Raw genomic sequence first — 26,128 nt, 5'->3', positions numbered from 1 at the left:
TGTTACCCATGTGGGAGACTCCAGATAAGAGCTGCGGGCATTGGCTTTGACCTGGCCAACCACCTGCGGTTGCTGCAGTTTGGGGAATGAACTGGCAGCTGGATGAGCTCTTTTATCTGTACCACCCCCTTTCCATCATGCTGCCTTTAAAAACTTTTAAAGTGTCATTAGCTGAGAGTACATGACCATTACATTAATTACTAATATTGAAATATTTTATATGTGGGTTGTTTTAGAATCTTAAGGAAAAGAATACACCAATATATAGATACTCTAAGTTCACGGGAAATGAATACAATAAAAAATATGCATATTTCATAACATTTCTGCATCAAAATAAAATCTGAATTCCATTCCCCACAAACTTTTTGGAGTACCCTCATACTTAGCACTTTTAAAAAGTGCATTATAAACTGTCAGCAGTAAACGGGTCCACAGGATCATCTTTCAGGCCGATTTAGAAAGGTCTGTAGAGCAGTTTCTGAGCCACAGTGCAAGTCATACTGAATGTGTTCTGATTTTAACCATGTAAATAGAACAGATACAACTAAGTCCTGATTTTTATAAAAATGTGCTTTATTTTAATACAAGCCTATAAAAGTAGAAATCACATACAAAAATACAGATTACTCTGACGTGTTGGCAAAATAGCTTATGGCTGGACTTGAGTTTGGAGTAGAGATACTGTCAGTGAGGGCATCCGGAGTCAATGTCCAACCGGATCCTGTCACCAGCCCTTGTCACTAATCTGTAAACAATAATTTCAAGTAGTATTTAGCACTTTTTAACTACTACGAAATTGAAGCGTAATCATTCCTGTGTAACAGTACTTTAAAATGTTCTGAGCAGATAAGGGCACTTTATACTATTTAAAAAAGGCAATAGAAATGATGGGTTTTGGCACTTCTGTTGCATTTTTAAAATATGGGGAGGTCATCTACTCAAATTAATGTGATTTTTTTTTTTCAGGCAGAATATAATCTCTACTTTCAGTACCTGCTTGGTACGTGTTTTAAATTATTCGTATTCCAATACCCGAGACGTAACTCCTGTGTAGGTGCATGTAGTGCTTACTGCTCCGACACGGCATGACACATGTGTCTGCTCTAGTGTATTTCTGATTTAAAGGAACATGCAATTCTTAGGGAACTCTTAAGTCCAATAACCACAGAAAGTAGACAGTTCAAGCAATTATAAGAGATCATTAAAATGAAAAAAAGACAACACAAAACGTGACTCCATAGTAATATAAAAATAATCTCAAGAATCTCAACACTACAGGAAAACAACAGATAACTTCAGAATGGAGAAGGAGTTAATACAGTTCTGAAACAAAACTAGTCATTTTAGAAGCTGAACAACTCATAACATAATCTGATTTTAAAGTTAGAAAACCACAGTTTTATTTCCTTACCTAATTTAGGATTCTGGGAACACAGTGTATTAATGACCGATAAAGGATACTTCAATTAATCTGACTTGGAAAATTGCCTCTTGGGCCTGGAGATCAGTTCTGTATCTCTGGTGGGTCCTTTTCCATTTTTTAAGTTTTAAGATGAATTACATAGGGCTTTTTTTTTCTTTCCTAGTAGCTGAATTTCAAGTCTGAAGGATGAATTGAAATGCATTTTTTCTTTTAAATCCCTAGAAGAGATTGCTTCCAATGCTACCATCCCATGATTCTAGTCAGCCCATAATACAAATGGCTATTATTCTCTCAAATTATCTCTTATAAAACAACGCTGAAAAATTAAATACAGAAAAGTTATCATAGAGGCTATAAAAAATTTCCAATGATAGTTTTAAAACTTATTCTAAATAGGCTAGTAAAAGAAGGGCACTTGAAGAGGTGGCTCAAATTTGGCTCTCTTGGGTATCCTCAAGTTACAGGCTCGTTTTCCTGAAATTGCAAGAGGCCTACAACCTAGGCTCGTAAGAGCATAACAGTAACAAAAGCTTTTCTAGTCACTTCAAGAAAGCAGTACCTGCCTTCTCCCTCTCCAGCTGTTCTTTAATATACTTGCAGAATAAAGGCAAAGGGAAAACCAAGGCTAACACTAGCCAAGTGCTCCAGACATCGGGCTTCCTGCCTGTTCCAAAGAGACTTCATCCTACAATAAATACTTCATAGACAACTGGGTTTCTGCAGTGACAGTCGGCATTTGATGCCCCAAATCTCCTGGTTCTTTTTGTTGCCAATAGTTGGCCTGGCAATGGTGGTGAAATGGGAGCAATTAATCTGTAGATGAGGCAGGGCTTCCCTTAACAGTTGAAGGGTTCCGTCAGGCACGATTCCAAAAACTTGTAGTGTTTTTAGCGTGGGAATTTCTCCAAGTTCACTGCAAAGAAGAAGGAGACTTTTAGAGTAGCACTATCTAAGGAACCAATTGGACTAGACATCTATGACCCAACTTTTACAATTCACATCACAGTCTATAAAATATGTCCTGGAACTCTACTCTGCAAGGGAAGACTTGAGACTCACACAGGCGAGCGCAGGCTATCCGGCTTCAGCAGCTGGCCTTGGCAGACACAGCAGGCCTTTGGCTGAAAGAGGCCCTGGCACCCTGAGAAACAGAGGATTATTGAATATCTGACTACATTTGCTTCCTTTCTCCATTCTTGATGGATATAGTGATCTGAACAGGGCTCCTTTGCTGTGAGCACACACCAACAAGCTAGTGAGGATAAAAGTAAATGTCTTTCTGTGGCAACACTTGGAGATAGTCCAGGTTACATGCCATCCGAGTGTGTACACACCTCAGCTTTACTTAAAGTAGAAGGAAATGTCAGTGGAGCTGACAGCTTCTTAATAGCAGCTAACAGCCAACGAGTCCATTATGTATCATGGAACCTACTAGTGAATTTTCAAAGATGATTTTGGGTTACATAATTGGATGGAAAAAAAGGGTGACCAGTGCATCGTTCCATCACAGATAAGCCACGCTTCTTCTCAGATATTTCTTTTAGGAAATATCTAATTTCTGATTAGAAATATCTAATTTCTGATTATCTGATTTCTTTTATGCCAAAAAGAGAGGCTTTCCCCAGAAATGAGTACTTTTTGGTTTTGGTAATGATTCCTCTGAATCCAGATCTGTGTGCCTAGAAATTCATCTCTCTGATCTATATTTGCTGCAGGTTGGGACATACAGTCCAAAGTCCAGGAAGTGGAACATTTATTTTAGAATGTCAATAAAATCCCAAGGAACAGTTTCATGACCTAGAGTTAAAAATCTTTATTCTCATTGTCAATAATTGCTTTCAGGCCAAAACCAAACCAAAACAAAACCCCAAACACCTACCTTTATAGTAATTGTAACCTTGCCTCCAGCCATTCTCCCTTCCAGGCTGTTCTATAAAGCAATGTTCAAAGCATTCCCCCAAAATCCAGCTCAAATTATGTCACTCACCTGGCCCCAAACCTTTGATATTTACAGAACCCAGACTGTTCAGCTGACCTTTGCATCGTTCATGTTTAACCTGTTACTCCAGTCTTCCCACAGAATTGATTTTACACTCCAAAAAGTCTCTGGAGTAACCCCATCTGTGGTTGATATTGATTGATACTGATATATACATATCTCATCCAGTACAAAATGATGGACAACTTAGAATACAAAAACACTACCAAATATTACTACTGGGACAGAAAGATCTGGAGATCATCAAAGATCAGAAAGAAGAAAGCACAACCAAACGACTATTATTGTTAAACTCATTTCTGGAATGTGGAAACAAGGGTATCAAAGAACGATCACAATACAGAAATTATTATCACTGAAGGTGACAGCAGCCTGCTCCGATCTGCAGTTGCTCTGGTGTAAGAAACAAGCGTAACTGCAGTTCTTGTCCTGTGGTGTCCAAGCTGGACTGTGACTCACCCACAGGGGGTAACACTGAAAATGAGAAGCTAAGTGGGAGCAAGGAAAAGGGTGGCAGATGGCGGAGGAGGAAATGTTCTTGCCACTGCACTGGCAGAGGTCTGGTGAGGAAGGAACCACAATGTGTTAAGTGGGGGAAGGTAGCCGTAGAAGGGGCGGCGAGCAAAGGATCATGTCCCGACTCAGACATCCAGAAGAGTTTTTAGAATTTGCAAGGTTTATTTTTGAAAATGTAACAGGAGATATAGAAAAGAAACCAAGTAAAAAGAATGGTGTGAGAGCAATTATTTTGAATTTAAGTACAGGTTAAAAAGCACAGGTTGACTCAAAATATTTGGTTTTAATAGAAGATATTTATAAACTTACAGGCCTACTGCTTACTTCACACATAAACCTGTTCTTACAAAACCTGAAATGATTCAACTACATTAGTTTCTCCTAATCTCTAATCAGATTACTCTCTCAGCTCTGGTTTCTTACTTGTATGAGGAATGGAATAATTTAGGAGAAATTTTAGACATGAAAAATAGGGCCAATTAAGGAGTAAAAAGCTAAATTTATTGAGACAGCTCTCAGGAAGAAAAACCTACCATTTCTCCAGTACTTTAAATTTTATTTTCTCCTTCGGAAGGTAATTAGCCACGTTGAGTTCTTTAGCTTGGATGGATCTCTGGAAATTACTGGTGAGACATCCTGGAATTTTTACTACCAATTTCTTTTTTCTTTTTTTTTTAAAGATTTATTTTATTTTTTTATTGGAAAGGCGGATATACAGAGAGGAGAGACAGAGAGGAAGATCTTCCGTCCAATGATTCACTCCCCAAGTGAGTGCAACGGTCGATGCTATGCCGATCCGAAGCCAGGAGCCTCTTCCGGGTCCCCCACGCGGGTGCAGGGTCCCAAAGCCTTGGGCTGTCCTCGACTGCTTTCCCAGGCCACAGGCAGGGAGCTGGATGGGAAGCGGGGCTGCTGGGATAGAACCGGCACCCATATGGGATCCCGGGGGGGTGCAAGGCGAGGACCTTAACCACTGCGCCACGGCGCCGGGCCCTTTACTACCAATTTCTAATGTCAATTGCCAGAATCATTGAAATTAGAGGGGAAATATATTTTACCTTGAGAAATTAAAGGCTAGGCCACCAACAAACTCATCTTTGGGGAATTCAGAAAATAAATCATACTATTTACATAACGCCTAAAGGAATACAACTTTTAAAAGTTCAAGGACAGCAACTCTCGTCTCACTATTCCGGTGGTCTGGTCGTTTAAGCTGCTAGAATCCTGGTGCTCCCAGTTTTCTTATTTCAAGTTAAGACTTTGAATAGTGCTAACGCAGTGAGGATTCTCACCTGGCTCTGTGACTTCAAGCCCAAGCTCTTCACCTGCAATGCACCCCACCTGCAGGCATTATTATTACTGTTTCTCCACTGAACGAAAGTATTACTCTGTGAGAGTTCACAGCATTTCTCTCTCACCTAAGCTTCAGAAAGAGCAAAAGCATTAGGGGTGTGTGTGTGTCAGGGGGAGTTATTACCTGATTAGCTTCTTTGTTTTTGCAAAGGAGAACCGAAAGCAAGACACATGGATAGATACTCTGGAGAAAACCACCACAGAATTCTCACCATACTCCCCAGAGGGCAGTAGAGGCCAAGGAGCTGGTGCTCAGCTGGCAAGGACAGGAAGGAATGGGTGAGAGAGAAAAAGCCAACTTGGGCAGATGCTAGAGAATACAGAGGGCAGGCGCTTTTAGTAAGGGCTGCAGGGCTATGCATTTAGACCCTATTAACTGAGACTCAGGCAGAGAAAGACTGATACTAATTTTGCAGATAATGGTTTTCCAAAGAGATCACCTCAGGTCCTGAGCCCCAAGATGAAGCTGGTTCATTAAAGTACACAATGATGAGACTATTGTCATCTTTCTAGTTAACCCTGTGTAAATAAATGTGTCTGATTTATATGTTAATTCTTGAACTTACAAGATCCAAATGACTAATTTCATAACTAAATTTATCCCTTGTTCAAATTCATCAACCTTAGGTATAAAACCAAAGCTAACCAGCCTTCCATTGAGCACTGCACTAAATGAGTTCTGCAGCCATACTCCAGGCATATTGGCTGCAGTAAGAAAGAAGGGCACATGGCCAGATCCAAGACACTGACCTCTTGTGGCTTAGGAAAATTGCTACATTTGGCATTAGGAAGACTAGCTCTCTGGGATGATACAGGACAATCAATAGAAGCTATATTCAAGAAGACTCTGCAGCTGACCAAGAGGACCTAGGATCTATAGCCAGCTTAGTCAGTAACACCCTCAACATTTGGATAAGTCACTTTACTGGTTTGAACCTTAAAACTGTCTCACCCTCTCCCCAGATTCTTAGGATCTAGTCCACTGACATGCTGTTATTCCTGCTATTCCTTCACCATTCCAGACTTTCATTGCCAGACTATAGAAGTTTTCCTCTAAACCTAGATGGAAACTTCTGGAATTGACTGGGATTTGAAAAACTTTGGAAATCAATGAAATAACAACCAACCCATCTGCACTGAGTTTGTCACTAGAGTGCCTCATGGGTAAAAACAGTCTTGGAGCCCTGTGGCTCTTCATGAGTACAAACATGGTATTCCAACATTGAAAACTGCTGACAACTACACTTAAATGTTTAGTGAATAACTGTGGACAACTTTACCAAACATTTCAATGGGAAACTCACCCTGGCCTTTTCATTTTCCCGGTCACTGCTGGCCAGTTTGTGGTGTACTGATAGCAATGTTGACATTTTGAATCTCTGCTATTTCTGGAACATTTTTCTACCAGGCAATAACTCTGTTGATTGCTACCTTCTAGCAATCAACACAAAAAATACTCACAGTAAAGTTTCAGGAACTATATCATAGCACCGACTGAGGGAGAGGTGTTGGAGGTAGTTGAGCTGGTAAAATTCCGGAAAGCAGTCGTTCTTCAACATGATGCTGTCACTGAAACACAGTAAAAGAAGTCACCAAAATCTCCCACGCATCCTACAGAAAAGCAACTTGTCAGTTCAGCACTCAGATCCTTTCTCACACAAGAAGCAATCAGGATCTCTCAACATTTGATCTAAAATCCGAAATTAAAAAAAAAAAAAATACCTTAAGTCTAGATGGACAAGATTGGGGCATCTTCTAACTAGGGTAGAGACATCTAGGAAAAACAAACACACACAACGGTCACTTTCACAGGAGACAAGAGACTGGGATATTTGCTTGGACTGCTGTCCTTCGGCATCACGCCTGTGGTCACCATTAGAAGGAAAAGCAAGTGAGCATCCTGGTATATAAAATGTTCTACCACCTAGGAAACTACTCGAAATGAAAAGACTTGTGTAAAATGTTAACACAATCCAACATTAATCTATGTATCAGCAGTGAGTGGTTGAAAAAAACATAAGAAAAAAGGCATCCCACCCACAACAGCAAAAATAAACCCCAACACCAGTACACACAGACAATGGTAATGGCGGCTCTTCCAGTCAGTGAAGCAAACTGTGTGTCACCGAAACAACGTTCCTGCAACAACTGGAAAAAAGTACTTTTCCAACTCAAGAAATAAAGCCAAATAAATTCCATGCTTTAAAAGTTCTAAATGTAAAAACAAAAGAGTAATGATTTATTGAATTCTAGAATAAGTGTTTTTTTTATTTGTAATCACTTATCTTTTTGCAAATCAAGATTTTCTCTTGGTATTTATACAAATAAAACAAAGCATAACCAAATGGTGAGGTTTATGAGCAGCATAATATTTAGCAACTACATCTGACCTGTCTGTTCATTCAGACAGCCTCATTGCTTAGAATGAATTGAAAAGTTAACAACCATGAACTTACAGCATATTGCCATTGCTGACATGAGGGCCAGACTGTATGTGTGTGTGTGTCTACTCTGCTGTGCACTGCTCAGCAGCCCCCAGCCTCTCCTCTACCAATCTGCCTCCCGGGACTGCAGTCCTGGGTCCGGTTCCTGACTCCATCCCGGCAGCCAGCAGCCATGTCTCAGGTAACAGGATTGCTTCCACCCATGTGGGAGAGCGCAGAGTTCCCAACCTGCCCTGGTCAGGCTTGGCTTCACGTAACCCTGGTGAGCACCAACTACCTCATTTAAATAATGAGCATGGTCTATGCATGGGATTAAATGAGACAGCATATGGAGCACAGCACTTAGGAGAGGTGAAGAGGTGAGGCAAAGCTGAACTAGCACTGCAGCTGAGAAGGCCCCGGTGGCTCAGGCCTGGGAGCGCTAACCTGACTGCTGGAGGTTCTTCCGGTAGCCACTGAGATTCAGCTGGGTGATGGTCTCTGAAACGTGTGCGACAGCCACTTGCACGTGCTTCTCAGTGAACTCATAGCACCAGGAGAGGTTCAGCTCGTCCAGTCTGCACCGAAGAGGGGTGAGAAAGCAGACATGAAACCATCACACGGGAAGTTTGTCACAGGCTGCACAGAAAACATGAAACCAGAGATTCCCTGCCACTGCATGCCGTCACCTGCTTCTCGAAGCAGCTACATTTGCTCACCTGGAACTAACTGCCTGGCCCTGTTCTCACACACCTCTGCGCCACTTAGGCCTCATAGTTCTCAGGGCACCTGAGCACAAGCCTTAGTGAATGCTGCCCCCTTCTGGAAGTGGAGGGAGCAGACGCTACTCTTCACGGTTCATACCTCCAAGAACCGAGGTAGAAATTCTAGTCTAAGATTCATCATGGAGAAATTTTAAACACAATTGAAAGAGGGGTGGATTTTGTAGCTCAGTAAATTAATTTGTATCAGAATGCCTGGGATTGAGTCCCACTCTGGTGTGACGTAGCTTCTTGCTAGTGATGCCCACCAGGAAGCAGCAGGAGCTGGCTCAAGTTTTGTCATGCATATTACATCCGGGAGCAGTTTCTGGATTCATGGCTTCTGCGTTTGGCCTGGCCCAGGCTTGGCTGTTGCAGGCACTTGGGGTGTGAATCGATGGATTCACATACACATGCATGTGTAAGCTGTCACTCTCACAATTTGTAGCTCTCTACCTTTCAAAAAACACAAGTAAACATTAACAAGCTTTTAAAAAGAGATGGATTACACTGCGGATTACTGTTTGGTGCAGATACTAAAAAAGACAAAGTTCTTCCAACTCTGCCTCAGCTAACTGAGCAAAGGGCATTTCAAAATCCACGTCCAGTCGTTACACCACACAGCCCACAGGCTGGCACTGCTGACTAAATGTAGAGCTACCCACTGTATCCCGCCAGTACAGGTGAAAGTTTACATTTAACAGGTCACTTATGAGACACAGGCACGAATGACATCCCATCAAGACTAGCGAACACTAGAAACCACACACGAGTTCTGTGCCCTCTGCAAACCATGTTTCCCCTCACTCAGTGATAGCTGTACCCTCTAGGTGCTGCCCTTTTTATAAAAGATGCTGTTTACCTGAATAGCCCACACTTTTGGTTGATAGTTACAAAGTACCAAATCTGATCAAAAACAGGTCTATAGTATAACAGGGCAAACATCTGACTGTACAGTCAAGTGTAAGCACATTCCTTTCATCTTGGCCGCTCATGAGGACACTACTGCATTGCTTTTACTTTAGTGGCAAACGTAGTAAGCAGGAGAGGGGTGACAAGGTAAGCATTCTTTATAAACTGAATTGATTTGGCTCTGGGAAGCTTCGAGGGCTGGAGTTGGCATTTGGCACAGCAGTAAAGATGACACGCAGGACACTGGCATCCCGTATTGGAGAACCGGGCTTGAACCTCAGCTCCACTTTTTGATGCCGCCTGACTGCTGACGCACGCTCCGGGAGGCAGGTGATGGCTCCAGCAGTTGAGAACCTAACAGCACATGGGAGACTGGTGAATTCCCAGGTCCTTGCTTTGACCTGCCCAGCTACGGCTGTTGAAGGCTTCTGCACAGCAGACCGAGTGGCTGAAAGGTCTCTGTCTCTCTCTTTGTTTCACTGGTTTTCAAGTAAATTAATGATTGAACCAAGTCTCAGATTTCCCACCTGGAGCAGTTGCTTAGCAAAGTTTGCAGCGCAGATTCAGAGAATCCAGAACACCCACAAAGGTTTAGTCGCAGTAAATTTGAGTTCTGACCAAGATTACTGGGAAAAGAGAACAAAGAGCAACAGTGGTTAGGCAGCTTTCCTGGGAAAGTGGCTGGCTTTAGGCGCCAAGGCCTTGGAGTCAGACCTGAGTTCAGAGACCACAGTCCACTGACACTCAGCAGGTGCCTTTGCCTTAGCTTACCTGAGAGATGCAAAATCCGTGCCTTTGTGCCTAGATTATTAAGATCAAACAAAATAATGTAATACAGGACCTGACACAGTATCTGGCACCAAAAATCACAGAAAACATTTGTCTGTGTACTTTTTAAAGAAAAAAGGCAACAAGATAAAACATTAACTCCAATATCGAATCAGCTTACAAGCAAGCTTGTGCCTCTGAAAACTCAGATTGTATTAATTAAGTGTCTCTTAAATTTGTCACCTTCTATATTTCCCAAACACTCTGTAGTAATGAAGCTTAATTCTTGAATCCCATTATATTGCCAGGTTCTGATTTTGATTTAGCTATCCATTAAATATGTGATCCTAGGTTAAGTTATTCAGCCTGTTACTCAGTGTCCACAGCTATAAAAAAGGAAACATCCAGAACACACATCGGGGATTGCTTGTCAGAATTAAATGAGAACAAAATAAAAGAATTTGGGGACTGGGTTTTCATGTGGAAGTTAAAATACATTCGGAACACCCCCCATTTCCACATCACGGTGTCTAGGTCTGAGCCTTGGTTCTGCTCCCGACTCCAGCTTGCTGCTGATGTACAAACTGGGAGGTCGCAGGTGACGGCTCAGGTAGTGGGGTACCTGCTACCCACGTGGAACACCTGGACTGAGCTCCTCCCTCCTGGACACTCAGGGAGCGAACCAGTGGGTGGGGGAGCTTTTTCTTAAAACATTAAAACAAATAAAATAATAAAAAATAAAGACCAGTGTGCAGTGTTAGTAGCTATTGTTATGCTTCCCAGTATCAGGCTTCATCTTCTACACAACCGGGCCCTAGCTAGTCTACTTTCTCCGTCGTCTGTCACCTCACAGCACCTACAGAGTTCAGTTCCCAGATTCATACCTGTTTCGCTCTCCACAGCTCAGCATGACAGTGTGGCCCACTTGCCCATGCTAATCACTGCCAACCCACCTCCGGACTCCCCAAACCTCCTGTCACCTCCTGTCCTGATCCCTGGGCTCCAGCAACTCTTGGCCACTTCAGTTTCCACACAGCTGTTATCTAGGCTCCTTCCTCTGACCTGTGACCTGGGGTAGCTCCTCCCTGTATATCTGGAATTCTCAGCTGCACAGTCACGTCCTCTGAGAAGGCTGCCCTCCTTCAATTTAACTAGTCTCTCCCAGGAGGCTGGCTGCTGCATCATCACCAATGCATGTAACAAACACACTGCACTTGTAATTATGCTTCTCCTGTGAATGGGGCAGGGACCATGATTCCATGACTTGTTTGTTCTCATGACTCTACAGCCTAACCTAGAGTCTGACATCTAGTTAGCAGTTCAACTTGTGTTGGCCCATGAATCCTGGGAAGTTGTACAGAGGCTAGAGTACCGCACCAGGTGGTTTCTACGTCCGTCCTGGATATGGTACGAAAGGCACTCTTGTTAAATCCAAGGAACAAAATTAAAAACAATCCACAGCTGTCTTTGGGACATGCTCTGGCTCCCACTCACCTGACAATGACATCCGAAAGCTGTAAGCCTTCCAGGCTTAGATTCTGCAGCTTGGAGCACTGAGACAGAATGCCATGGAGGGCAGATACATTTATAACTGAATTTGATAGGTCCATGTGCTGCACGCGAAAAGAGCTGGACAAAGAAAAAAAAAATAGAGGCTCAATGAGGTGGCTCACACAAGCACATTCAAGGTCAAATCTGACTCTCTGTATAACCAGGTGAGCAGCCCATGAAGACCCTAACCACAATAGCTCACTAAGCTCACAGACAACGCAATCAAAAAGCAAGAGTAGGGGCAGGTAGTCAGCTAGAGATGCCCGGAGTACTGGCTCCACTCCCCCCAATTCCAGCTGCTTGTTAATATTCAAGTGCTTGAGTCCCTGCTCTCCGTGTGGAAGAACTGGATGGAGTTCCTGGTTCCTCGCTTTAGTCTAGCCCAGCTGATGGCAACATCTGGGGAGTGAACCAGCAGAGATCTGTCTTATCTCTTAGGCAAATCGTTTCTTTGGTGCAAACAATTCTGACAGACATTTGTCCCTGTCCCTTATTGAGATACCTAGCTTGACTCCAAGCTCTAGCTTCCTGCTAACATGGACAATGGGGGTGTACACTAATGGCTGAGGTGCCTGAGCTCTTTCCATGTGCCTGGGAAAGCTATATCGAGTTCCCAGTAGCAGCCCAGTCAGTCCCAGATAGTTCATGAACTAATATATGGAAACTCCCTCTATCCTGACTCACAAATTCTTAAAAAATCATGCAAAGCGCATGAAAAACTTAATCAACTTCAAGTTTTTTTTTTTTAACACCAAAATAAGATTATCTTTTAGTCTGATTTTTTTTTCTATGACATTTTTAAAATACTTGTGCGCACATTAAGTAGTAACTGGAGTTTTGATTATAAAACAAACTCCTATTAGCTGTCGCCATCATCCATTTTAATATTCAAGTGGGATCTTGCCAAGTACAGAAGTGGCTGCCAATACAGTCCCACTTAGAACAGCAGTGGGTGTCAAGGAAACGAGCTGCATATACCTAACAGATTACCGCTATGACTCCTGGCACCTTGGTGAACAGTAATGGTTTTTTTAACTAAAAGAAGGAAGAGAGTGGACAAGGGAGCTTTAACTTTAATAGGATTTTGAAAGACAGTGTTGAGTACAAACAAGGCTTTGAATGCTGGGCATCAGTGCAGTGTGCTGGGCACAACCTGTCCCAGGGCAGCAGGCATATTAGGAAGGTCTCTCCAAGGTCAGATGTTGGGGCAAACAAAGGAAATCTCAGGCATGAAGGAGACCAAGAGAAGGGCTATGGCAAAGACAAATGGTGACGGGCGGTGACTGAGCGTAGAGGGCAAGTCAGGAGACATGCTTCCTCTTAGTTCTGCTGTCTTGAGCCTGTTTTCCATTTCAGTGTCTAGTTATTCAACTCAAGGATGAAAATGCATTAAGCCTTAACACTGCAAAACTATCAGTAATAGAATTTTTTTTTTAATGTCCTATGAAACAGACAAAGATGTTCTCCCCTTCCCAGGTTGATACCTGGTCTATGATAGGACAGGAGCTCCAAGCTACAAATCTAGAATGAAGACTCTTCCCACGCTTGTCATGCGTCTGCCAGCCCCTGCTGAGCATGTTCCTGTTCTGTGGTCTCCCAGGCCCTGCCTTGAGAAACCCCGGGAAGTCCACCAGCAGCCCTGAGTTGAAATGCGGATATCACAGAATCAAGAAAACTTGTGATGTGTTTTAAATCCTTTTCACACATTAAGTAGTAACTGGAGTTTTGATTACAAAACAAACTCCTACTAGCTAACTGTCACCCTCATCCATTTTAATATTTAAATGGGCTTTTGCCAAGCACAAATGGGCTGCCAATACAACTTAGCAAGAGATGACAGATGACCCGTCAGAAGCTTGAAACTGCAGAAACAAGTTTTGACCTGTTTCCACCTCAGGATTTAGAAAGTGGTTTTTCCCAGGGAGTTTTCTGTTACCTGAAGTGTTCACCCAACGGCTGGTCCACAAACGACCGTGGGCAGCGGAAGGCAACCACTCCTCGAGACAGCAGCCGACCAATGACATCAGGGTGCAGATTTTTACCTGTGAGGTCTAATGTCTGCCAGAGAGACTCATCAAACCTAGGAGAGAGGAGGTGACTGACTTGGTGAGTCCATCACACATGTGCCGGCAGTCCCCAACAATCAGGCCACTAAACACCCGCGATTCAGACTCCGAAGACATCTTTGATTTAAGGTTGATTACATGGGGTAAGCGTTGGGACTGTGTTCAGCTTCCAGTAAAGACAACCACATCCTGCACTGGAGGACCTGGTCACTGCTGGCTTTGCCTTCGGATTTCGGCCCCCTGCTAATGCAGACCCTGGGGACAGCAGCGATGGCTCAAGTTCTAGGATGTCAGCCACCCACAGGGAAACCTGCACGGAGTTCCTGGTTCTCCACTTAACGCCCCACTGCGGGCGTTTGGGGAGTGGACTAGTAGATGGGAACTCTGTCTCTCAAACGTAAAGGGTTGGCTACACAATCAGCTATGACATTTGGGGGCTGGTGTGGTGGTGTAAGTTAACACCATTGACACTGGCTTCCTATATCGGAAAACCTCTTCAAGTCCCAACTACTGTGTTTCTCACTCAGCTTCTTGCTAATGTCCCTGAGAAGACAGTGGAAGACACTACCCACGTAGACAGGAGACGTGGATGGCGTGCCTGGCCCCTGGCTTCCGTCTGCTCCAGACTTCCCGGGTATAGCTTTTTGGGGAGTGAACCAGGAGAAGATTTCTCTTTTTCTGTTACTCCTTTTATTGTTCTGCTTTTCAAATATTTATATAATTACTAAAAAATTATATTATTTACATATATGTTACAAACATATTTTAAGGGTGCTACTAAGGATTTCTTGATCCTACTGTGGATGTTTCCAGCAATCTTTTTTCATATATTTCCAATTTGGGATGGCTTAGTGATAAGATGTATACAATGATCTGAATATGGAGAACTCAATTCACTTCAGTCTGACAATTTAAAATGATTATTCCAATCACTTCCTTAATTATTCCTAGATAAGGGGTTCAAAAGCTCTTCAATGAGACTAGTTTTTGTTAAGCATGGACACATTAGCGCAGATGGCCCAAAATAGTGCAAAACGAAAAATGCTCAGGGAAAAGAATGGGATTGAGGAGGATGGGTATGGCTAAAGTTCCAAATGAGGGGCTGGCATTGTGGCACAGCAGGTAAAGCTGCAGCTTGCAATGCCAGCATCCCATATGGGTCGGTATTGGTTCATCTCCTGGCTGTTCCACTTCTGATCAAGCTCCCCACTAACATGCCTGGGAAAAGCAGTGAAAGATGGACCAAGTGTCTGGGCTTTGTCACCCACATGGGAGACCTGGAGAAGTTCCTTGCTCCTTGCCACTCGTACAAAAGGTAGCAGCATCCCCACTTTACACAGTGTGGGTGGCAGAGGCTGGGTTCAGGCTCTGCTCTCACACCACAGTCCCCGTGTCCTACCTGGTGGCCCACCTGGGGGAGGAAAAGTGGGTCCATGCAGCTCTAGGACTTCCTTTACCTAGAGTCAGCACCTGCTAAACACGTGCCAGACTGAATACGGGGCCACGTTGTCAGAAACAGGGCCCGACCCCTCCAGGGAACTCCTCCCTCCCACTGAGAGATGAGGGCATGACCAGGAACAATAGCATGATGATGCCTCGTGGCCCTGAGGCTGCTCTCCTTCTCACGGTTCTTGGTTGCACTGGGCCAAAATTAAGAAATCACCTTGTTTGCTCTTCTTGTGTGGCACATGTCAAAAGGAGTACGTGATACTTACGCTAGGCAGTACCACCTCTTACAAACCCCAGACACCTTCAGCAGCTCAGGGAGGCAGAGACAGGAAAAGATTCCCAGGAGCAGCTCGTCAGGAAGGGAGTCCCAGGAAACCCCTGTGAGGACACAGAGAACCCACGGATTTGTCCGTCACCACTCATTCTTGGCTCATCAGGCCTGTGGAGTTTTTTCAAGTACATTTAAGTTCACACAACATTTGGTTCAAAAGGGGGAAATGGACACTAACTGAATTTCTATTCCTCACAATTATTTTTCTGCTCAACCTGCTGCCTACGGATTCTGAGGTGAATAAGAGAATACAGCAAGTGAGTCAGGGAACACCCAGAGTTTTTCTGCTCTCCTTCTTGCCTTCAGCTCCAGCTGGACAACTGTAGGTGAGGTGGCAGGGAGAGGGGGAGTCTTCACCCTTTTAAGTGCTACTCCATGTCTAACATACTGTGAGGCCTTACAGTCTCCTGGGTGCGGCCTCAGTGGTGACCTAGGTTAAAAGGCCCTGAGTCTTCCTCCCCTGCTTGGTCAGGTTTACAGAGAGCATGCTGCAGCCCATGCACCTGCAGAGCAACAGCAACGGGGCTCTCGTTTCGGCAGTCAACAAACATCTACCAAGCCCCTTCAGTTCACATGTTAGGGAAATGGCAATAAACAGAACAAGCCTGTCGCTTTCCTGGAGGTACACTGCTAGTGAAGGGGATTCACAAACATCAAAGAAATATGCCATATATTGTAAGTAATGAGTGTAATACGGAAAAATTTAGCAGCGTGATAGAGAGTGGGCAGTTCAGAGACAAACTGTGAATCTGAGCCCAGTGGTCAGAGCCTTCCTGAACAAAGGTTTAAACCAACAAGGTGGGAGTAAGCACGGTGTGTCACAGGTGTAAGAAGCAGCAAGGAGGCGGGTGTAGCAAGTGGGAGTGAACAAGGGGGTGGTAGAGGATGAAATCAGAGAGGTAAGGGTGAGGACACGTGGGCTTTCTAGGTCATGGCTTGGACTCTGAATGACAGGAGGAATGCCTAGAAAGTTCTGAGCATAATAATGACAGGAGGAGCTAGTTTTAAAATAATCACTCTGGCTGCTCTGATCAAAATAGAGCAGGGAGTAAAGTTGATGTCAGAAGATCCTTTTTTTTCTTTTTCTTTGTCTCACAAAATCCATCTATTCAGCTGTAGAGTAAGTATTAAATTCAGATCTACAGGCTTATGGAGTAAGTCCAAAAGATTAGGATAATACAATGTGGCCAAGGCAACACACACACACAGCAAACAAATGCCAAAATGTGTTGATGAATTTAACAAGAGTCCTCTAAGTCTCCATGCTTTCAATGTACTTCTCCTCCCAGCCCCATTTAAAAGGTACCACTATTTACTGAAAGTGGGTAGCATGTCAGAAGGCTCCAAAAAATGGAATTAGAAATGCATTTATGTTGGTGCAAATATTTCTGAAATCCATGTATACTTTGTTCACAATAGCCATTTCCACCATTCTTTAAAAGATCTTTTGTATACATATTACAATTCTTACACTAAATTCATTTTTCTTTTTACATTTGTAAATTTATTCAAGAGACAGAGAGTTAAATCCATTAATTAGCTCCATAAATGCTTGCAACAGCTGGGGCCAGAATCAGGAGCCAGGAACTCATCCAAGATCTCCTAGAGGGATGGCAGAGATCCAGCCACCTGAGCCATCACTGATGCTTCCACAGATCTGCACTGGCAGAAGCTGGATCAGGAGGCAGAGTCTGGTAGTAAATCCAGGTACTCTAGTGGGGTCATCCTCACCAGTGTCTTAAGAACTGGATCAAACAGTGCCCCAGTTTACCTTTTAATTCCATCTCTATGAGCACTAGAAGCTCTCTCCCTCACATCTCACCAGGCATTGTGTAAGTGGTCTGAGGCCAGTGCAGAAGAGCACTGGGGTGGCTAACAAACATCACAACTATTGCCTCCAGGCACTATCCCCACACAACCAGGGCCAGGTCTAAATCAGAGTCCTGGAATGGCACCCATCAAATATTTAGCCTGAGGCACACACTGCTTAACATAAAGTTCAAAGTTTTCTTGCCAGGGTCCAGCTTGTTTTAACTAGGCGTATTATTTAGAAATGTGATCCAGTCATTTGGAACTACCTGTAGTTCCTAGAATGAGTCATTCTGTGTCATGTCTCAATGCCTCTCCCTCCACTGCCATTCATTTAAAATCAAATTGCTATTAATCCTCAGCTCCTATAGAGGGCCTTCCATGACACCATCAGTGACAGGTCACTTAATACTGATTTCATTAAGATTTAATTATTAAAAAAATTTAGTTATTCATTTGAAAGGTAGAGTTAAAGACAGAGAGAGAGAGAGAGAGAGAGATATCTTCCATTTGCTGGTTTACTCCCTAAGTGACCACAATGGCCAGGGTTGGACTGGCCAGAGCCATCTGGGCATCCTGTATGGGTACAGGGACCCAAGGATGTGGGTCATCTTTGTTGCTTTCTCATGTGCATTAGAAGGGATCAGGATCAGAAGTGAAATAGTCAGGACTCAGATCATGAGTGAAGGAACCAACAGGTGGACAATTTCTCTCCTTCTTTATCTCTCTTTCAAAGAAACATCGGAATTAATTCTCGAAAACAACTCAAAACAAATCCAGGAGACCATCTAGAACTTGCCTCAGAGCTGTCCCACCTGAGCAAAAGCATGCTGAGGAATGAATTCACCATCTGCTGCTGGTCATGACTGCAAGCTCAGTGCTACCTCCTAAGCTTTCCTGCCCACACAGAGTCCTCAAATTGGTCTAAGTCTCTGGTGTGTAGAGGAATGGTGAGCTTCAGTGGGTTATAGGAGGGACGTCGACAGTGCCTGCTGAAGACTAGTGCAGAAAGGAAATTGCTGACAAGGGCAGCACAGAAAGAAATCAAATGAGTGTAGTGCTTCTTAGTCTCCTGGTAAAGCCTAAGCAATCAGGAGTGGTCAGGACAGCAGGGGGAGGCAGGTAATTACATTCCCAGGACAATCTGACACAGCAGTGAATGCAGTGGGCAGCACAGCCAGACAATGAAGCCATGCAAACATGAGAACAGTGCAGAGTTGGAACGGCTTTGTATTGCACCTTCTATCCTCCCCGCACAACTCCTAGTCATCCTCTAGTTCAGCTCAAAAGCACCTGCTCAAAGAACTCCCTTCAACTCCCAAAACAGGCCAGTACTACACAGCCCCACATCCAGTGTTGCAATTGAGCACATTTAAAAAATTGTTTTTGCAGATTTATTCATTCATTTGATTGTTCATTTGAAAAGCAGTGTACTCAGAAAGGCAAAGAGAGACAAACAGACAGGGAGATTTTCCATCTGCTGGTTTACTCCCCACATGGCCACGATTTAGAGAAGTGACTCACACCCCCATGCCAGGTAGGTTTCATATTATATACAGGCAAGACTGTTGGCCTGCTAGGACCAGAGTCTCATTTGTAAGGTGATGAGCTTGCCCTGTGACTGCACTTTCAACAACCATTTTGTGGGTGTATGGCTGATGCACTAGTGTTGAAGGATGAGTTTAGGTCACAGTCCCCGCCTGGTGGCCTCATTTGGACATATACTGATAAATAAACAATTTAACAATGAGAGGTACTGTTTCCTGACCTCCTAAAAACCACTGGGCACTTACTCAAGTACACTGACGCTAACCGCTGCAACCCTGGATATGAATGAGAAATCTGTTTTAGTGGGAGTCAATAAGTTCATTAAGATGATCTTAACTATCCGATGGCAGAGCCAAAACACAAACTTTGTCTGTACTGTTCCCAAACTTTCATGCCCCAGAGTGAGCTGAAATCTGATGGTCTGCCAGGTGGCAAGAAGCACTGCAGGTGGGGGTGCAGGACACACACATGGGTGCATGATAGCAGTGGCATAGGGAAGGAAGGAGGCTGAGAGTCCCAGAGCACAACCATGTGCTCCAGCCCTCAGTCCACAGTATTGCTATCCATGGCTTATGACCTGAGGTCAACTGTAGTTTGAAAATATTAAATAGAAAATTCTAGAAACAATTTATGTATTTTAAATAGCCCCACATTTTTAACTTATTGTTATACCTAGTCTATTGTGTTAGTTACTACTGATTTCTAACTGTACCTAATTTGCAAATTATCATAGGTATAAATGAGTAGGAAAACAAATATTCAGGGTCAGTACCAGCCAGGGACCCTGGATGGACTAGAGGCACTACTGTGCCGGTCTTTGGGAGAAGGGAGGTGGGCTTCAGGAGAAGATGTAACTATGACAAAGGAACAGGCTCACACAACCAGTGACTGACAGAGTGGGAATCCAACCTCAGCTGATTTCAAATCATGCCATCTTTCTAGCCCAGCTTGTTCCAAGAGCCTGTATGTTCCTTTGTTCACAGGACTTGATTCTTCCACAAGCTTAGAAAACTGGGAATTAAACCCCTTTTGCTACCAGAAAAGAATTCAATCAAGATCAGGGAGTGAGCAGTGGCGGGGAAGTGATAACTTATTGATTAATTTATTGAGCGTTTATTGATGGATTGAGCATCCAGTGCAAGGATCAGTGGCTAACAAAATACTCAGTCTCAGCTGGCACAGGAGGAACTGAAGCTCCACTCAGCTGGCCACAGGACCACCCTAATTTTAGAGCTCCCTATGTAAGGCCACCCCCAAACTGGCTCACGTCATAGCAGATGGAACACAAGTTTGTCGTCAATTGCTGCTCTCCCAGCTGACATCCAGGCAGTGATGTGCTTCATCTAATTTTACTTGCTGAATTTAAATTTCAAAACAGCAGCCATCTGTTTCCTGGATTCCTGACTCCACAGATGCTTGGCCTATTTCCTGAGAGTAGAAGAGAAATTCAGATGTCTCCTCTCCACTAGCCTCTGCTAACACCACGTAGGCTGCACAGCAACTCCAGAGGAAGGAAAATAATGATCAAGTCAGGGTCCTGGGTCTCCCACGATATTGACAGCCCCATGGTTCAGACCAGCAAGCCTACCAGAGGTGCGACAAAGTTTCCCTCTGTTAGAAACCCATCCCAGCTCAGGATTCTCAAAATCCTCTGGGAAGAGGAGCTTGCGGGAGAGTTTCCTATGCGTTTATTTAGTGGCTGCAGTAAGGGAACTCATTTCACTGGACACATTCCTCTCTCAGAATATCACCTACACCCAGATTCAGAATAATCCCAATCATATCCGAAACGCTGGCTTTCATAATAGTTCCTTTCTTTAGGCATAGATAATCAAAAACTATACTTAAACGAGTTAATGAAAACAAGAATGGAAAAGGTGTTTGGTGCAAAAAAAAAATTCATCAAATTCACGTAATTTTCCATGAAGATTCACAAAAAATGTATCTTATGAAAAATACTGCATGGATTTCAGAATTCTTTGCTTCTAAATAAACACACCTTTTTTTCTAGCACCTCAAGTGTGTAATGCCATCACACTTATGGAAGCAGGGACAAAAGGAACAAAAGACCTGGCACCCACACCAACTATTTCTTTTTTAGGTGGGGCTCATTTCAAGCTTGTTTTAGATAGCAATCTCCCATACTTCATTTCTAGAGAACCATAAATTTTGGCATTCCAGATAAGAAGACTCACCTTCCATTTCCCACAAAACCATAATGAGAAAACCTAAGACCATACCATCTTTTCATATTTCGGATTTTTGTTTTTAATAATTGAACAAAGGTGACAAAAGCAAAACAAAATAAAACTAAACAGGGGCCCTGCTCAGCCTTATAACCCTTTACTTTTACAGAAGATTTGTTCAAACCTGGGTATAGTGGGAGGAACAAAGCAACCATGGGAACTGGGACTTGCGGGATGGGGGATATTAAGGACACAGCTTCACAACAGCAGGGTCTCTGGCCTGTTGTGTTCAAAGCTGCATTCCAAACCCTGAGAATGGTCGTACCTCACAGATGCTTGCCGAATGAATGGAAGGAGCTAGGGAATTAACGTGACTGGCGAGGAGCCCATAAATGCTCTAAGAGCTGACACTCGGGAACTGCAGGCTAAGCGGTCAAGATGCCTGCAGCCTGTGTTACAGTGTTCCAGCTCCTGACTGCAGCTTCCTGCCAAAAGCAGACGCTGGCAGGTGCCGGCGACGGCTCAAGTAATCAGATCCCTGCCACCCACCTGAGAAGCCCAGACTGCGTTCCCAGCTCCGGGTTCTGGCCTGGCCTAGCTTTAACCATTAGAGGATTGGGTCATTTGGAGATCAAGCCAGCAGATGGGGACCTGTGTCTCGGCCGCTTTCCCCTTCCTCTTGACCCCTCTTCTTCCCGCCCCCCCAAAAAAAAGAGGGAGAGAAAAAAGTTGTGAGAAAAATTTTTGCCCGGGGGACACTGAAACAGATTTCCAGGGTCTAGGACTTCTTGGATCACAATCTAAGGAATTCTGCACTTTGAACAAGTTCCCCTGGGGTTTCTGATCTACTCTGAGCTTTAGAGCCACCGTTTGAGAACTGTGGAAGGTTCTGGAATTTCAAGCAGTTTCACAGCCGTGGAAAAGCTGATCAGCAAATTGGTTCAACAGTGTTTTCCAGGGTGTTGCTTGTTTAAAGGGTGGGGAGCAGCCTTTACCAAGCTCAGAGTGTGATTTTCTTCTGGCTGCCTATTGCTGACCTCACTGCTGGGCTGCTCTTCCAGCTTCTCCTATCCACTCACTCCAGGGACCAATCAGACCTGTTCTGGTACCGGTTGCCCACATACCTTTTATCTTCCAAAATAAACAGATAATGAAGATGATTTGGCTGCCAGATGTGAGGCTGGACTGGGGCCTGCAAGGAGAGCCTGCTTAGCAAGGGACCAGCAAAAACCTGCAGCCCAGGGTCAGTCATTAGATATTTATGCACAGCAGGTGTAGCCATTTTCACCCGAGTCTTGGCCGAGCCAAAAGCCACCTGTCCTGATGACTGCACACAAAACTCCCAGGAATGGCAATCCAGCAACCCTGGCGGCCCACTGGGACTCCTCCTCAGCCTCTGTCCCTCGCCCTGTCCCACTGAGCCCGTCCTCCCCACCTATCTCAACAGTGTCCACGTCTATGCACGTACAAATGCACACTGCTGGATGACTCTGTCCTCTAAGGCCTGTCTCTCCTTGGCAATAACCAAAACAAAGGTCACTATCTTTTCTCTCTTTGCGTAACTGCATTTTTGAGGTCCACTACTTATACTTACTGATGGGACCAGGCTTGGTAGCTTGCTTCATTTTTGGAACCTCTACTTTCTTCAAGTGGAAGGAGAATCACCTACACCCACCTGAATGGGCAGCTTTGGGCTCCCTTCTGCAGAAGATATTCCCTCCCTTCGGGCCTCACAGCTTGAGCACCTGCTGCTGCTCTGTAAGCTACCACCTACTGTTACAGGTGAGCTGCTCTGATTCTTCATTCTCCCCAGTCTGACTGGTCAATTCCTAGGGAGACACAAGCCATCTCTTAAATTTTTCTTGTTCCCTTAGGGCCTCGCTTTATAAATGTCTTTGTGGATGTGGAAAGCACAGAACAATCACCTTTTATGTCAAAAGCCATCAGCACAGGTCACGTTAAGCTAAACCTGTTAAGCTTCATAGCAGGGAGTCCCTTTCACCACTTTCGGGTGGTCAAGCGCCAAACTGCGAGTGCTGTATTCCAGACATGAAAAGTAGCACCAAGTTTTGGAAGAAGTAAAATTCCACACTAACAAGATCAGACTGACAGTATTAAGGGCAAAAGGCAAAATCATCAGCGTACTGAACAGGTGTTGGAAATGCAGTCAACCAATTCTAACTGGTATTTTCACTAACTGGTATGTTACTCTTCTTCACAGATAAACTAAGGCACACTGAGCTCAAGCATCTTTCCAGGGTTGGTTATAGCACTAAGAGGATTTGAACCTAGATTTGCCTGACTTCACTATAATCCTCTACTGCCTTTAAGTCACCCAACTCCTCCTAAGGATCCCTGAGCTGTAAGATGGATAAGGCTTTTTCTCCTTAAAAAAAAAAAAAGAGTGGGAAATCAAACGATCTTTTCAAAGCAAGTAAGTAGCTAAGCAACTCCCTTTGCAAAGAAAACCAAATGGGAGATTTTAGGAATGTACTTATTGACCTTGGCTCTACACAATTTTGTCTTGATTTTTTTTTCACTGTTCTTTCCTCCATCACCCAAGTAACTCCAGCTTAGACTGACTGCATCTTCTATGATTCCAACAGCCCACTAGTTCTGTTGACTGTAACATCAGAATTCATCCAGATCTAAGCACTGCTGATCACAACCCCCATAGCTCTTTAAGTCTCTGGGTTTTTGCTCTCCACTATCGTTCAGTTTCAGCATATCAGTGTGTGCTTTTAAAAGGTTAGGTCACAGCACAGCATCTGGCCTGCTCTCCCCCAGCTCCCGAAACTTCTGGAACATGACTTCCTGATTCTCCCTTGAACAAGTATGTCATGCTTCTGCCTCAGGAGCTCTCCTTTCTGCAAGACACTGCATTGGCTTGCTCCTTTGCCCCATTTTCTCTCTGTTCAGAGGCTACTGTCTAGCTGAATCTGTTTTCCTACTCCAATGCATCGACTCCCTCTTGGCTTGTTCTATTTTTATTTTTAGACATAGCACTTAACATTTTCCAACAAACCACATAAAACATTTATCATGTTTACTATACCCCCTCATTAGAATGGAAGTTTCATGTGGTAGAATTATTTATTTTTGCCTTACCGCAGCACCCCCAAGGCCTAGTACGGGGCATGTACCCAGCAGGAAAGTGCTAAATTACTGCTGGAATGATTTACTAGTAGGAAAAACGGATAATCCCCCTTGTCCATGCACTGTGTTTACTCTGTGGCTCTGGAGACTGGGTTCCTGATCCAGTCTGGTCAGGTGGAAGGCAGCCATTCACCTGCTTGAGAAACCAGGCACTAGGGCGCTGGGGAACAGGGACAACAGGGTGAGTGTTAACGTGTCAACCCATGCCCACTCTGGAGAAGGCGCCAGGGAAGAGTAGGCTCAAATCTGGAATCCATTCCAACAGCTCAGGCAGCAGATGACGAGGGCTTGGGCGAGAGGGGAAGACGCAATAACTGACTGGATGCTGGAGACTGGGGCGAACTGACAGGTTGGGGCTGGGTAACTGAATAGCTGACACCATAATCCTAGCCAGAGCAACACACTGGGTGGGAGAAGCCCCCTGGGAGGGGACCCGGGAGACAAGTGCCCTCCACTGAGCACAGCCCTCACTTTGGCCGTCCATTGACTGCAAGTAAGGCAAAAACCTTCCTTAGAGGCACAAAGCAGGGGCTTGTAAACAAAAGGGATCCGAAAAGGTCATTGTTTCAATTCCTACTTATCAGTGCCATGGAGCAGGCCTCTGGACAGGCTGATTCCCTTCTCAGGAAGCAGGGGAAGGCTGACATTGCGACACCCACGGTGGACCTGCAGATACCTCTCTCCCAAGATTCTCAACAACTTGCCCCACTGCCTGGAAAACGAATTCGGTTTTAGGCCATCTGAACAGGGACCCATCGTCAAGGACCCTAAACCAAAGTTTGGCAGCGAAAGCTTAGTCCAGTGCAGCCTTTCCCCTTAAGCCACAGTCTCATCCTCCCAAGGCTGCAGCCTACCTGGAAGGTTTTCTCTGTTGAGCTTGGGTCTGCGGATAATCACGAAGTCTTTCTCGTTGCCTTTGCTCTTGAGCCGTTTCCGCGGGGGGCTCTGCGGGTGGCCCACGTTGGAGAGCAGCTCCTGAGGGATGTTCTCGCTGTCCACCTCCTCCTTCTCCAGGGCGGAGACCCCCATGCCTGACAGCAGCTCAGAAGTCTTGCTGGAATCCCATCCCCACGTGAAGCTGGTGCTGATGTTGCCGCTCTGATCCGGGATCTCCTGGAGGTGTTTCCTGTGGAAGGGCACAATGCCCGCGTTCCTTTCTCGCGCACACGCGTGAATCGTGCCAAGGTGGGCATCGAGGAGGCTGCCAGCTAGGGCACTGTCGGAAACCTTCACCGCCAACTAATACAAGGGACATTGATTTTGATACGCCCGTGGCAAGTTCCCCAGGAACGTGGCAGAAAATAAAACGAGAGGGAGGAAAAAAAAAAAAAAAAAAGAACCGGAAAGACTTTGTGCAGAAGGCCTCGAGCATTGCTTTCACAAGCAGGGAACAAGCCAAAGGAAGAAGAGCCATCCCACAGTGCGTGGAAAACGGGGAAGCCAAAGAACACGCGAGCACCGAGTCCCGTCACGAAAGCATCCATCCACCCACACTTTCCTCAGGAAGGGTCTAGTCGCAACACGGCGTTCGCCACAGCATTACGAGAAGTAGCAGTATTTGAGGCCTAAAAGAAGAAAGACGGTCCATTCAGGTTCTGCCCCCTTTTTCCACAATTGGCTTACCTGTGCATGGTTGCCCACAAGGTTCGGAGGTTTTAACTTGGGGTGCCTTCACCACAGAGCCGCCCGCCTCTCGGATGCCCGCTTTGGCGCGCAGCGGCTCGAAGCGTGCGGCTCCAGCCCCCCGGCGCCCGACCCGCGAACACTAGTAACGCTCCATCCCCGCCGCGCGCGCAGGCTGCAGCCCGCTCTCCCCGACGACCGCCGTCGGCGGCGCCCGCAGCCTGCTGGGAATTGTAGTCCCGTCTCGTAGT

General features: G+C 44.8%; 1 protein-coding gene across 3 annotated transcripts; it reads right to left on the bottom strand.

Annotated features, from left to right (window-relative positions):
• Positions 1–558: 558 nt before the first annotated feature.
• On the bottom strand, positions 559–26,052 carry SKP2 (S-phase kinase associated protein 2). 3 transcript variants are annotated; one of them, XR_005883529.1, is made up of 11 exons: positions 25,878–26,051; positions 25,109–25,380; positions 15,491–15,602; positions 13,646–13,789; positions 11,653–11,787; positions 9,918–10,016; positions 8,165–8,295; positions 7,017–7,068; positions 6,756–6,863; positions 1,415–2,339; positions 664–748 (listed from the first exon to the last, which is right to left on the bottom strand). XR_005883529.1 is itself a non-coding variant. In XM_040977466.1 (10 exons), the coding sequence occupies exons 1-10, from the start codon at positions 25,883–25,885 to the stop codon at positions 688–690; spliced, it is 1,122 nt and encodes a 373-aa protein (XP_040833400.1). In that variant the 5' UTR covers positions 25,886–26,052; the 3' UTR covers positions 559–687. The 3 variants fall into 3 exon arrangements, 2 of the variants coding, with proteins under 2 accessions (XP_040833400.1, XP_040833399.1); XM_040977466.1 differs by lacking the exon at positions 1,415–2,339 and having other exon boundaries at positions 559–748; positions 25,878–26,052; XM_040977465.1 differs by having other exon boundaries at positions 559–2,339.
• Between the last annotated feature and the right edge of the window lie 76 nt (positions 26,053–26,128).

Source organism: Ochotona curzoniae, unplaced genomic scaffold (genome assembly GCF_017591425.1).
Source record: "Ochotona curzoniae isolate NIBS_2020 unplaced genomic scaffold, NIBS_Ocur_1.0 contig_2754, whole genome shotgun sequence".
NCBI lineage: Eukaryota > Metazoa > Chordata > Mammalia > Lagomorpha > Ochotonidae > Ochotona > Ochotona curzoniae.
This window is presented reverse-complemented; position numbering and strand designations above follow the sequence as displayed.